Below are 15,541 nucleotides of genomic sequence, written 5' to 3'. Positions count from 1 at the left end.
AACATATTTTAAATTACCTACTTTTGGTTTATATGGCCTTATAAAAACAGATGTAACCGTACCTAGTGCCGTAAATAACCCAATATATAAATAAAACAAAGTATGTCTTCCGTCTAGTGACATTTTTTTTAACCGAGCTTTTGTGTCTATTTTTCACACATCATAGGTTAAAATTAATCAGCGCGGGCCTAAAACGAGGTGTACAAGTCCATTTTAGGTAATCAAAGACGGCAGAATTCGTATATTTTTATGACATCATTTTCAAGTTTAGTAAGAATATAATTTTAATTCGAAACTCATTTCGTCATTACTAAATAACGAATTCGAAGAAGTCTCAAAATAAAATGAGCCTTTAAAGAATCTTTCAAAGCATCTATATCATCAATCCAATTAGTACGATTTGACTGTTAAATTATATTATAAAAAGCTTTTTGAGTGAAGTCGAGAAGACAATCATTTTCGATTTGAATGCGTGAGTAAAATAAGCCGATAATTTTCGGGCTAATCTAGAAAGTGTAGGAAGTGACACAATTTTTTTTTGATTTTTAATTAATGTTTTACTTAGTAAATACCACTATTTCTTAAAATCTACTGTGACACGTGTTTCGATGCATTCCGCATCATTTTCAAACACCGTATGTGAAGCTAATTCTAAATTTTAGAGTTGGGTCCTTGGGACGTTGAAGGTTGAAGAGGGGGTAGTAGCTGTTTCTTATTTTTATTTATTTATCTGTAGATACTGTAATTCCCTCTTGTTCAGCCCATCCACTTAATCATAAACTAGCTAGCTTTAACTCCATGATCCATAGAGCACTACAATTCGCATTAAATGATAATAAGTTCAAAAGAGAAATAAATACAATTAAACAAATTGCTTACAATAACGGTTATAACCCAAATATAATAGACGCGATATTGGCGCGTAAAAATAAAAAGAATTTAACAAAAACATTTCTCTACTCAGCCGAAACGTATAGTGAAAAAGTAAAAACCAACTGGAAAAGAATCATTTACATAAATAAAACATCACATAAAATTACCAAAAAGTTCCCAAATAATATAAAACCAGCATTTTACACAAAAAATAATTTAACTAAAATTTTTAAAACACAAAATAATCCTGAAAATATATTGGACGATAGTGGCATATATAAATTAAACTGCGACTGCGGAAGTTCGTATATTGGTATGACTTTCCGAAAATTCAAAACAAGAATCAGGGAACATGAATTATGTTTGAGAAATAATAATTTTTCGGAATTCGCTAACCATTTAATAGATAATGATCACAAATTTAACCACAATAACGTAGAAATCCTAAAAATAATCAATACGAAAAGCCATAAACTGCAGCATTTTGAAACAATAGAAATTCATAAGAATATAAATAACAATAAACCCATAATTAACAATATGACAATGACTAAAGCCTCCCCCCTTTTGTCTATGTTCCCTCTGATAAGAAATAAAAATAATAATAAAAATTTAATTAATAAATAAAAATAAGAAACAGCTACTACCCCCTCTTCAACCTTCAACGTCCCAAGGACCCAACTCTAAAATTTAGAATTAGCTTCACATACGGTGTTTGAAAATGATGCGGAATGCATCGAAACACGTGTCACAGTAGATTTTAAGAAATAGTGGTATTTACTAAGTAAAACATTAATTAAAAATGGATAGATTTTACCACAAAGTGACTGCCGAATCAATTAATGAATTTTTTTTTTGATCTTTACATAATACAGTTCCATGACACAATCCTAATTTTGTTAAATATTCCAGAGTAAGAAACTGTAAATGTTAAAATAAAATAAAACAAAAAGGTTTTTCAGTTTCATCAACTGTAGCCACGCAGTAAAAAGTCTGTAAAAACTACCCTTGAAGAGCGTTTGGCTTATCTCTCAACCGATCTTAAATATACCAGGCTTTCCACATCTCGCTGGGAGCTCACGTGATTTATACGCAAATTTAAACATTAAGTTGTCACTCACGTACGGATAATCAGCATTAGCAATGTAGACACAGTCGGAACACAATATACTATATATCGGGTGCATATTCTGCATGCGATTACTAGTGGCGTGTTGCGTGCGGAGTGTAGAAGTTCGATTGTGGATTGAAGGCGAGAGGGAATATAACGTGACTGAATATTTAATGAAACACCAAATAGGCTGGATAATGTAAACGGAATGACAACATACTCCTTATGAATCACACCGTAGTAAACAATAACTAAATTGTTATTGCATTGAGGGAGGAAAAAATATACTCAAACACACATATCATATATGAAATAAGTGCTTGACATAGGCTAGAAACAAACACAAATATGAGCGCGTTTACACGCTAATTTTGTATGGCCAGCCTGACAAGCACGGCATTGGAGAGCGCGTGAACGCACTTGAGGAAGAGAACGGTTAAAATGGTGATACGAATACTCGAAACTTACCGCAATACGACCATATTATTGATCGGTTTGAAAATGGAAATGTAGGAAAACGATTCCTTTGATTAATTTCTTTTCATTATTGTCCAAAATAACAAATTATTCGTAAAAAGTCGGTAGGCCGTGACTATTATTTATTTAATTTTTAAGTAAACGTAAAACCCTCGTCTCTGAAAAGTTTCGCAAAAGTTGCGTATCGGCACGGGGATTTGAAGGTAAGCTTATTAGAATCGTACAAAAGCGTAGAACAGCGCATATGCATCGGTAAATATTCCGAGCGAAGTTATCCAATTCGCGCGACTTCGACAATAATTCAAAAACTTTTCACGAACACAATCAGCGGCGGGTGATGTCTCACAGAACGAAGCCGGAATTTATCGCCAAAACACTCGAATGATTTATGTCGCGAAGAAAAATTATAACAAAGACCGTTAGCGGGTCGAAACAATTTGCCGTAAACGAAAACGAGAGATAATAATAAAATAATAATCTTATCCGAAATCTTGACAAGTTATTCTTCAAACAAAAACGCCTCGGAGAAGCCAGAAAGGAGAAAAACATTCGTCCTAAAAAGGCGGGGGGTGGTGCGACCATTAGCGCGGGGTGAAATGACAAAAACAAGTTTCCCGTTCTCCGGACAGTCTACTTGTCGAGCCCGGGAGTACGGCACGACCCCCGTGCTTCTCCGAACATTAACAGTTAAACGAAACAAAACCACCAATCTCAAGTCCTATTTAACCTAAAGAGGTTCCATGTACAAAATACACGTGTATTTACTTTCTCAGACCCGTCAATACAATACTTCTGGATAATAAATTCCGCTGTTGTTGGGTTGGCACGGTAATAATGGATAACCGAAACCTTTCATGTTTGTGAGAATTGCTTCCTTTGACTACCAGAGTACTTTGTCGTCAGTGATAAGGGTTTGGATAAATGATCGAATCAGAATTAGCACACAGCATGTAAGTCCTCTAACGTACGAAGCGTTCCGAGAACTCGTTCGAAACATCGAGTTGTACGCAAGTCCGACGAAGTAACATGTACTTATTTAACAAATACAAAATAAAATAATAATAAACTTTTTCATAAATTTTTGTATTCTTTTAATTTTATTAACAATTAAAAACTGTATAGGCTATTATAAATACAAAAGAGTACTAAAATACCCTTTATAAGTAGAGTATGTTAAATTCGATATTCCTCCCCAGTAAAAATAGTCCACTCTCCAAAACACCGAAAAATCTGGTTATTTAATTGAATTATTTAAACGTATAAAACGGGAACTTTCGTAAGGCCAGATGAAAATCTTTGATGGGCCGGATCCGGCACGCGGGCCGTATGTTGGTGACCGCTGGTCTAAAGTCTAACCGTCGGTAGACCGATTTATCTGTAGCAATTTCCATACGTAGCGTAAATATAACTTGAAATTCCATTTGGTAGTGACGGCAATTTTGAAAATTGCAAGATTTACTATAGTTTGATGGGAACACCAATCAATCAAGCGAGTATTCCTAGAATATCCATCTTTTGAAAATATCAGTCAGCATCACGTGAGCGTATTTTCTGCGAGCGATCCATCACGCCAAATGACAGACCATTGGTCACCGCATCAATCATCATTTTAATACACAAAAGCGTCGCACTATCACAAATTTATCAATCGATTCATCCAACGATCTTTAGCATTGCTCCTATGCATTACAAATGGGACAAACCGTGTATAAAAAACACCGTTCGATACAGTTCGTTCGCTGTTTATGATCAAATTTTCTTGTTTGTTTTCAATCTAAAACTAGAGAGACTGGAAAATACAGTATAAAAAGTATACAAATCTCAAACTAGTCACATAGCAACATGAATAAAGTTTTAGAAATTTTAATAAAAAAAAATCGAAAATAGGAAATAGTAATTCTAAAATTAGAATTGTTAAAATAATCAAAATACCACATTCTTTTTTTTTAAGAGAAATATTTGTGTTTTTATTATTTACACAAATATTTCAATTTCATACTATTTCTGTGAGCCTAGGAAGCTCATTATTAGGAATAGGTTTCAAATTGTTGTAGAGTGGGTTCGAACCGAGAAACTCTGACTTAATAGTCCGCGACACTAACCACGGGACCACAACCCAACACTGAAGACAGAACACTTAAAACTTCTCTTAGAAATTACACCAAAACGCATATTACAAAACGATAAACAAAAAATATCTATCTAGGCGGCTAAAATATACAGAAAAGTAAATAACGAAGAAGTCGACCGAATATTTTCCATCGTGTATGTACATAAATATGTATTTCTATTTATGACCACAGTATGGTATATATTTTCCAGATAAAATATGTGTTGTTCTTTCGCGAACCTTATTTTTTCCACGTGATAAAATACACAAAGATTTTGAATTGTGTGTACATTATGGGTTAGAATAAATAATACACTAACCTTGTTGCCTATATAATATTAAAATATCAGTTTTCTCGATTGTTCCAAATCGCACTAACCGGACAGCAAATAAACCGACACGGTAAAAAAAAACGTGGATCAGTTTCATTGTCAGTGTTGAATAAAACCTGATGCCACTTTATTATTGAAACGAAGGGGAAAATTTAAACAAGAAAATGTGTTTATTGCTGAATTATTAGACGTACCGGATAATACACGATATATTATACGTTAATTTTGTTTTTTAAAACTGCCCGTATGGCATTATAAAAACATTTATGTGACCTGTGTATTTTAAATGTCTAAGTTAATATTTTTCTTTACGGTTTTATTCTTCTTCCTCAGTACTGATAATCGAGATTCTTTTTGGAAAATATATTTTTTAATAAAAAAAAACCTGACGTCGGATTACAAATTATTTTTATTTTTATTTTTAAATATAATAAATAATTTTAAAGCTAATCAGAATAAAATATTTAGAAAAAACCACTGTTTTCCATATTATTTTTTGACATCTCATCAAAGATGAAGAAGAATATGGAAGTATGGGCATTTACGGGGCTGACGACCGTCATAGGCTGGTTTAGGTAATCACTTTACACACGTGTACCTAACATTCACCAATTCTACCCATAATTACAAAGTATGTCAAAAAATAATATGAAAAATAAACTCCTATAGTTGGAGATAATCCAGATTTGTGAACAAGTATTTGGATCTACTCAAAATGTTATAAACTGTTTTCCAGACTTAAAGAATAAGAAGGATTTATAAAAAGTTTTAGCGTAAATAATATTTGACCTCACTAGGACATCGCAGTTATCATAATTAGTTTAGATCACAGACAACAGTATTAAATAGAACATAGAGAAAGATAGATAACGAAAGAATGACTAAGAAAATATATTTGGCATATGTGAACGGTAGAACAGAACGAGGACGACCAAAAAAGACATGGCACGACTAGATCAATCAGAACCTTAAATCTGGTGGTGTCAAAAGTCTGCGTAGGGCTTGTACGATAAGATGTATGGACGTGAAAAAAGCTATTATTGTATGTCAGGACAGAAGAGTGTGGCGTTCCATCCTGTCTGCCTAAACCTGTAGGGAAACGGCGTGATGGTAGTAGTAGTAGTAGTAGAATCGACGAGAAATCGCTAATTTCAATAACTTTGAAATCAACTCTGTAACGACTAAGTTATCGATAATAAGCAACATTCACGGAAATATGAACAATCTTATTATCAAAGGGCACGTATGACTAGATGTATGGATATGAAAGCAGCTCGGCTGTCCAAACTTGAAATACAGTAAGGAATTTTTTTTGTAGTAGGTACGTTCTTTTTTGCATTTTTGGACTAAGTAGAATCTACTTCAAAAAATGCAAAAATAAAAAAAAAACGTACTACAAAAAATGTCCTTTACTGTCCTTTGAGTTTGGACAGCCGAGCTAGAAGTGTATGTCAGGAAAGAGGAGTGTGGCGTTCTATTATCTCTGCCTACCTCTAAAGAAAAACAGCGTGATAGAAGTAGAAACAATAGGAATCGCTATTTTCGATAACTCAATTGACTCTATAACGATCAATTTGTCGATAATGAGCAACATTCACGGAAACATTAACAATCTTACTAACCATTCGGGACACTTGAGAAAAAGATCACATTACTGGTTGTTACCGGGTAGTCTTCATAGAAATAAATACATTTTAACCCTTCACTGTATGACTTTTTTTGCATGATTGCATGACTGCATTGACAGTTCGTCTTGGAGAGACAAGTAAAGTTATTATTTTGGCGTTCATAGCGCGTCTTTTGGCTAAATTATGAACTTTATATCGCTCACTCCTTTCAAGAACGTCATAAATTGAAAATCGTCAATTTTCAGTTGTGCATGTTTTCGGAATGCCCAGAAAATGTACTATATATCAACAAAAGCGGCATATTTTTAACTCAATATTTACCCGCTACAAGGCAGAAAGCGTTGTTTTTGCATATTGAAGAATAGTAATTGTTTAATGTTTTTTTTAACATTCTAAATATTTTTCAAATAGAAAAAAAATATTCAGGTTTTACATAAAATATCTGTTGCACAGTAAAAAGTTCAATAAGTGGCTTGATATTTATTTTTAATACATTGTAATATATTTTAAAACATTAAAAACGTTCTCCTGAAAAATCAAGTTTTTTTATTTATGACGTTCTTGAAAGAAATGAGCGATATGTGAGTTATGAATGTATCTAATCTGTAACAACAAAGAATGGTTGCTTATACTAGTAGAGAAAGCGTCGTTTCACGTTACACATGTCGTGAATCCAAATGGAATAAAAAGCGACTTACTAATCTCGGCGGTCCGGGGTCGTGCTTGGCGAGCAGGCGGCGCTGCTGGTGGTGCAGGGTGGACGGGAGGTCGAGCCACGGCCGGCGGCCCCCGGCCCCGCCGCCCCGGCCGCTACTGCTGCCACCCACAGCCTGCCCTGTAAAGATAATAATCATGTTGTTACTGCTAACGGTGCTGGAGCACTTTTGATGAGGAAGACGGAAACGCGCAAATGGAGACAATTATTTATTTATCAAAAAAATCACAAAGTGAAAAGAACAATGTGACAATAATATATCAACAAAAATTACAAAACACAAGGGCGAGAAGAACAATAGAAACAGAGCGAGCGCGACGTATACACGTTTTGAATATTATTTAATCTGAGCACACAAAAATTTGTCCGCCACCCCCTTATATACGATTTTAAAGGAGTTACATGTGGTGGGGACAATATAATAATAATAATAAAACCCTTATACGCACCCGAATGGTGCATAGGGCACTGTGTCATATAAACGCAGTGTTATCTTGATCGTTTTACACACGAAGGAAAGGTGATCAGCCCTCCGCTTCAGGTACCAGTCCATGGTAATATTGAATAAATATTACAGTGAAAAAATCACTTATATTTATTTTAAAAATGCAAAATATATTATAAACAAAATTAAAGACGATGAACTGCGTCTCTTTGTTCTTCTCGCCTACATTTATGAATACTATTTTAATACATAAATTATTCTGAAAAATACACAGATTTTGGCCGAAACACATCGCTCACTCCTTTCAAGAACGTCATAAATCAAAATTCGTCAATTTTCAGTTGTGCACGTTTTCGGAATGCCCAGAAAATATGCTATATCCCAGCAAAAGTGGCATATTTTTTAAATAATATTTACCCGCTCAGGGCAGAAAGTGTTGTTTTTGCATTTTGAAGAAAAGGTATTGTTTAATTATTTTTTTAAACATACTAAATATTTTTCAAATGGAGTAAAAACCTTCAGGTTTAACCTTAAAACATGTGTTGCATAGTAAAAAGTTCAATGAGTGGCTTGATATTTATTTTTAATACATTGTATTATATTTTTAAACTTTAAAAACGCTCTCCTGAAAAATCAAGTTTTTTGATTTATGACGTTCTTGAAAGGAGTGAGCGACATGTCATGTCAAGTCTCGTGGCTTACAGCGATATCATGTGGGCAGTGCGGTGACTCGAGTAGATCCCTACCATCGGACAACAAACTTACCACGTTGCCAGCACTGACAAACTTGTCACGTTGGCCACCCTAACTAGCCGGCGGGAGGAAGTCCATAAAAGAAGCAGACAACCGCCAACTCACTCTTCTTCCTTATTTGTCACTCGCCAGGAAGCCAGCAGCCGGCAGTCCAGACCGCAGCATTATTGTTGTATTAATTGAGAATATAGATAACTTATAACCCTTATCCGCACCCAATGGTGCATAGGGCACTGCATCGAATTGAAGCATTGTTATCTTGATCATTGCTTACATGGAGGCAAGGTGATCACTCTTGCGCTTCAGGAACCAGTCCAGGGTAATATTAAATAAATATTAGGTACAGGGTAAAATCACTAACATTTATTTTCACCCCCCTGGGAATCGAACATATATAGATAACTTGATTCAGTTATCTATATTCTTAATTAATTAGTTTCAGATTTTTATATTTCAGTTATTGTGAAACCGAATACTAATAAACCGCATCCATAATTAAATAAGTCATTCTTATTTATAAGCGCCCTTTTGAAGAGACAAGAAAGGCCTGGAAATAGCGCCCTGTCACACAGCGCACTACGCCGCCACAACAGGAAGTTTACGTTAGTTTTTTTCTTGATTTTTGTCGATACACGATAGAGCAATGTCGCCGCAAAATTAGAACTGATTTGATTTTTTTGTGGCAACCCTAACAATATCTAGTTGAACTATTTTTCTTTGCGTATTTCTTGACACATTTGGTTAGTATGAAGGGGGCATTACATGCGTGCACAAATACGTTCTTCATTCTCCGTTAGATAGATTTCAACGGAAATACGTGAGATTGCAAAGAACTGTGGCGCTTTTATTTAATAAGTCAACCATTTAAATCGGAGGTTGCAAAACGTTCGTCTCAATCATCCGATTTTAGAGTAGATCTCGGACCTTTCCAGTACCAATCGTAAGCAGTTCAATTTCAAATGCTACCCCACCCCTCGAGACTACGGCCTGAAAACACTCTATGAACCTTATCCCAGGATTAAGAATAGATTGCCTTCAACAATTAATCTTAAGTATTAATGATAAAAAGTTTGACTTCTGATTTAGATTAAAATTGAATAGTTTGTTTTTTATTTAGTGTCTTATAACCTCTTCATACCGAACTTAGGTAAATATTCAGTGGCGTTATTTTTAAAGCGAGCGATCAAGGGGAGATAAAATCGTTGAAATGGCACATAAAGCTTTTCGATTTCCATCGTGGACATTGCAGAGACCCCAAAACTACCCTTCATTAAGAAGTTTATCTATATATCATCACATGAAGTAGTCTCAAAATCATTTTTTGCGGTTAAGTTCAACCCTTTGCACCCCGTTAGCGAAACGCGTCTCAAACAAATACATCATAATACTCTCTCTATTCAAACATATAATAATACTGTTGGGATCCATTAACTCAGACTATTTGGTTAAGGGGTGAAAAAACAATAATAAAACAATCCAAAACTTTTGGAAATGTAATTAAATTTCGCTTTGTTTTAACAACATGATAAAAAAGACTTCAGCTTATATGTATCCGGGTGCAAATAAAGTATCAAACATAACCCACTGAATACCAAAAAACTATCAATTTGTTACATCGATAAGCGACATCTACAGAAGTATTGAAAATATCATTAATTGTATCGCGGGCACTTTAAACATTCAAATTGATGAGTTCATCCGTAAAATGACTAGACTTAATATAAGTGTTCTCCAGGCAAGGTAAACAGAAGGATAAAATATATAATTCGCATAACCTTGTTTATTTTTTACCTTTATATAGTGGTCGACTTCAATTTCTTGGGAATGGAGTAAATATCAAGCTGAAAAAACGATTATGTATTTTCAAATTCCTGAACGTACTTCAGAATAAATTTAAATTGATTCGTAAGAATAAATTTAATATGTTTAAGAAAATAAAGAGATGGTTAAATATTTTAACATTATCGTACTACATAAACCTGGGTACTTAATTTCACGGTTTAAGTAAAAAGAAGAGTAACTATTTAGCTGAGCAAATAGGGTACTTAGCCGGACATCAGAAGGACATCGACAACTCCTGCTCCTCTCAGTCTGACTGTAGATACAATAAAAAAGAATATGAAGAAAGTGTTTAGTGTTCCTTAAATATATTGATTTCTAGAATGTTTTATATAATAGAATAATGTTTACATTAAAATCATAATACGACAATTATGCACAAGACAAACTTTTTTTTTAAATATAAATATGATCAAAGTCCTATGGTTTTATGATTTGATGTACCTACTCATGATACCTTGTTCGTATTAAGGATTTTTTTAACTTGAATCTTTTGCAAAAATACACTGGTGGTCAAGTCTAGCCTGTTAGTATGGATATCTTTCCTACTTAAAAATAATGTATCTATATAGAAAATGTACTTGAAGTATGACGCATGACGTTGAAATATGAAGTATGGCCTAAATAATACATATTCATAAATGTAACACAAGAAGTGTTTCAAGCGCCACTAGAAACATAAATAAATTCACAAATACCACATGTCAAGGATAAAGAAGCTACCACTTTATTAATTATATTAATGGTAAGCCGATGTGGGGAGCAGGAATAGAAATTGTGACGCAAACGGTGTTCTGACTCTGAACACCGCCATCCATCAAGGCTGAACATATGCCTTACGAGAGAAGGGTGGGCGCACAAGTGCCATGATCAATCCATCGAACTGCTAATGAAATCACCCTCGCTCTCCCGACAAACGTCCCAACAAGTGATCGCCCACTCGCCAAAAAGAATCACCTTTAAAGGGTTAAGAATTCCTCAGGAACGGGGAAAGTCTTCCCTATTCGCTCCAAGCCAATCCTAAAACACAATGCTTTACCGCTAGAAACAACTGGTGCCTGTATTTCAGCACGCACTTTTGCACAATAATCATATTACAATACCGTTATACGGATGAATACGAGATCAGTTCGCGTGAAACGATAACAATGGTAGCGAATTAATAATTTCGGGGAATAAATCGAGACATTCATTTATTCTCGTCTTCGGTGATCCGTAAGCCTGAACAATGATATCTCAATTTTAGGATTACTGTGATTATTTCAATTGTATTTTTGCCTTTATAGGCTAATTTGATTAGGAAACTAAATAAAAAATGTAAAGTTCTTCGTAAAAAAAACCGTTATGCCATTTACATGTGCCAAATATGAACGTTAAAAGTTACACCTTGATTAAAATTACATACTGTTCTCGGCCTAAGGAATGTGACACGTAATATGCCAAAAAACGTGTCATTTAATTGATAAAATCCGGAATAGCAAACATCCACCGTTTCAAGAGGTACCGAAATAAAATTCTAGAGTCTAATTCGTGTTAAAACCCGAATTTTCCTCAGTGTACCACACTGAATACAAATAAACTCGTGTGCCGGCAGTGTGAAATCCAGGAAACCTTTATCAAAAAGTTCAACTCCTGAAAGAGTATTTAAATTGTAAATACACTTTCCGTAAATGTAAATTTTTGTAAAACTTTACCCACTTTATGTAAATTATCATAAAAATTATAACTTTTATATATTATATATTTTAGGAACACATACGAAAGTTTTTTTACCATCACCTTCAACCACTAATCGTGCGAAGGATATATATAGCATTTATTGGAGCAGAATTTTATTATTTGTAAAATACATACAGGCAACGTGATCAATCTCATCCAAGAAATAAAGAGAAAAAAGTATCAGTAAATGAAACAGACTTTTTATCACATTTTTTAATTCAACTTTAAATAAAAGTTAATCTGAATACAAATATATTTTAAAGTTTTTCATGAAGATGAGCGTGTTGAAGCCTTCTACAAAGAACCGGAACAAGAGAAAAAACTTGTTATAAATCTCATCTTTTAGCAGTTCACAAAAGTCTCATTCAATGAAATTTCTTATCGAAGAAATGCCCCGGATGAACATTCACCCAACTTTTACTCGCATCCCGGAGAGAGAAAAAAAGCAACAAAAACTACGAACCGTTCATTTTTTATTTCGTTTTCTTTTTTTTAAACTCAACACCATTTATATCTCACCTCCCCATTCTCCATTAAAACAAAGACCTCCCTCCTGGCAGGAGATCCTAAAGATAAAACTATTACTTTACAGAAAGCATTTTTTAATCAAAATAATCCAAGCGTTCCTAAGTTCCCAGTAAAGTCAAAGAATCATAATTTTTTTTATATTTTAATATATTATTTTGGCTTTTACGTTTAAAACTATTATGTCAAATTGATGTTATTTATCTGCTTATACTATGATTTTTTTTGACGTGTGACTAATATAAAATGGCTACAAAAAAAACCTTCAATTATCCCGTTTTAATGCTATTCTATAAAAATAGCAATATTGGCAAGTTCGCAGTATTGTACACTGAACAAGGTCATGCTTAACATAAAATATGTATTTTAATTTAAATTTCTAAAAGACCCTATAAAACATTCAATTTTATCTAAAGACATTCATAGAGGTTCTCAAATGCATATACGAATATGAGTTTTTCTGAGTAAAGCTTAAAAACTCCAGTTGTCTGTTGTCGATGAAGGGTACATTGCGTGCTTCGAAAAACGTCTCATTGATTCTGAAGAATTCCGCTTGCCAGAATAATTCAAAATAATTTACAAAAACCTAAAAAACGTAAGAAAGGCAACAAATTGAATTTTAAAGATTATACGTCTCTGGTTATGCAACCATCCATATTTACTCGTATATGATATATCCATTCGAACACTTTAAACAATGCGGAATTTCCCATATAAAGTAAAATATGAAAACGTCGGAATGTGATGGGAGAATCTAAGCCCTTGATTAGAAGGGTAGGAAAGAAGAGACCACTCAACGCAATAACCCTCATGAGGTTCGCCGAAGGATTGAACGATCGGAAATCAATTAGTAAGTAATCTCAAAAGGGTGGGATTTAAAAGCGCCTGGGAACACAGGAAGGTACAAGAGTAATATAATACGATAGGAGAAGAGTATGTAATGATTCTAAATTTAATTTAATATCGCCTACCTATAAACTCATTAATAAAATCATAATGTAGGATTTAATGAACAGTGGTGTATAGTAGGTATTCAATTGATCAATTAATTGATTGGGCGTTAATTTGGTAAGAATGCTAAGTATTATATTTTATAATAAAATATAATCGCGGTGTTCGTGACACATGATGTAAAAAATGATGGCATAAACCACCAGATGAAAAAGACGTAAGCCTTGTAATTGCCCGAACTTCCATTTTCCCTAACGAAAAATATATTCTATCCTGTTTAGATATCTATAACATCTTAATAATACCATATTATTGATCGACTAGCCCTGTCGAGTCTTTAGTATTTTGACTGATGGCATCAAAAATCAATTCGATACTTCGTAGGCAAGTAGCTTCCTTGGACGAAAAAGAATTTATTTTAACTTACAATCAAATTAATAATTACAAACATAAATAAGTGTGTAGGTACATTTAATTAATCAAACTTGCAAAGAAAAATCCATATCTAATTAATTCGGATTGCTCGCACAGAAAATAATCATTAAAAAAATTGTATACATAAAACGTACAATAAATGTTTGGACAATCCACAGGAAATATTTTTTTAACTGACCGAAAACAATCAAAGTGGCGAAGCGAAATAAGCAAATCACAATTCCTAGTAAATCCTCCGAGAGACAATTCGTCATGGAAGAGCTTATCGGAAAATTGAGAGGGTTAAATATAAATCCGAAAAAAGTATTCACAGTCAGTTCAGCAGCACGATGGGCTAAAGGGCTCAAAGGGTTTCGCGGATACGAAACTGAAATTGGGTCGACAACGAAAACATTGAAAACTCTCATATTTTGCTAATGCAGGACTTGAAATAACAGAATTTCGAAAACCTAGCATTATGGAAAAGCCAAGTAAGACACTTAAACTGAAAACATTTTCAATAGAGACAGAGTTTAGTCAACAAAAGTCCATAAGTAAAAAGCTTACTTTTCGGGCAGCGAAAATCACTCGATAAAAATATTATTAAATCCAGTCCGTTTCGTCAGTCTGTTGTGAAAAATAAATGAATAGGCTGCGAGATTTGATATTGCGAGTACTTTGAAGTTCGATATACTCACTCATTCCACCTAAAAACCCGTAAAAGTAAATTGGTTCGCCCTATTACGCCATTTTTAGTAAATTTCCTTTTTTAAAAAAACACCGTTCCCAACCTTCGTTAACGGAGAGAATGGGATTTTATAAAATTCCAGGTAGTCCAAGTTAAGATTATCAAAAGGAGATTCCAAAAAAATTCTCTTCTTTATTCAAAAGGCTTTCAGAAATAAAAGACAGTGAAATTTTCGGATACATTACAAAAAAGGTCTTTCCATTTGTAATATATGCATGTTATCATTAAGTTATACGTTTTTATTGGTAATTTTAAGTCATCGGTAAAAGGATTCCGTAACAATCAATCGAGGTATATTCACGTGACATTATGTTCTTGCCAATATTATAGACACCTAGATCCTAGGGGATGCAATAAAAAAATAGTATACGAGAAATTAGTTAAAATAGGAAAATCTTCTTTTTACGAGATATACAATAATTCTTCATAAAACAATTTTTGTAACATAACTTTTATATAATTCTTATGTTGTTCTCGAATCTATTAAAATTATTTAACCGCTATTGAAATCTAACGGATAAAACTTACAAGAGTATAAATTTAAAGCTTTGTTACAAATATTTACTTATAGGTCGTCTTCGCATACACAGTTCGACATATTTACTATTGAAAAATGACATAAGTAACAAAGAAACATGTGGCTACTTTAATATCATTATAACATCATCTATGTTAATGTATTATTTTAATATAATAGCGAAATGATAATAATAAAATGTTACTGGTGTTTAAATTGTGGCTCCATCAATAATACAGAGTGGAGAGAAGACTTGTCGACAGATGGCGTTTAGGGTCCATTCATAAAAATAGATGGACCCAAAGGAACTTCACATTTTCACTGCCTTCTTTCTCCCACCAACAACTTGTTGACATTTCATTTTCTCGAGTAATTTATTATTAT

General features: G+C 33.6%; 1 protein-coding gene across 1 annotated transcript in view; it reads right to left on the bottom strand.

Moving 5' to 3' along the window:
- Nucleotides 1-15,541, bottom strand: part of LOC148305465 (uncharacterized) — a 75,343-nt gene that overhangs the window by 29,064 nt on the left and 30,738 nt on the right. Inside the window, exon 5 of the mRNA XM_088266655.1 lies at nucleotides 7,230-7,366. Coding sequence (XP_088122781.1) covers nucleotides 7,230-7,366 — 137 coding nt within the window. The remainder of the gene's footprint in view (nucleotides 1-7,229; nucleotides 7,367-15,541) is intronic.

This window comes from Brachycentrus maculatus, unplaced genomic scaffold, assembly GCF_059751285.1.
Source record: "Brachycentrus maculatus isolate JH-2025_06_01 unplaced genomic scaffold, ASM5975128v1 h1tg000274l, whole genome shotgun sequence".
Lineage (NCBI taxonomy): Eukaryota > Metazoa > Arthropoda > Insecta > Trichoptera > Brachycentridae > Brachycentrus > Brachycentrus maculatus.
This window is presented reverse-complemented; position numbering and strand designations above follow the sequence as displayed.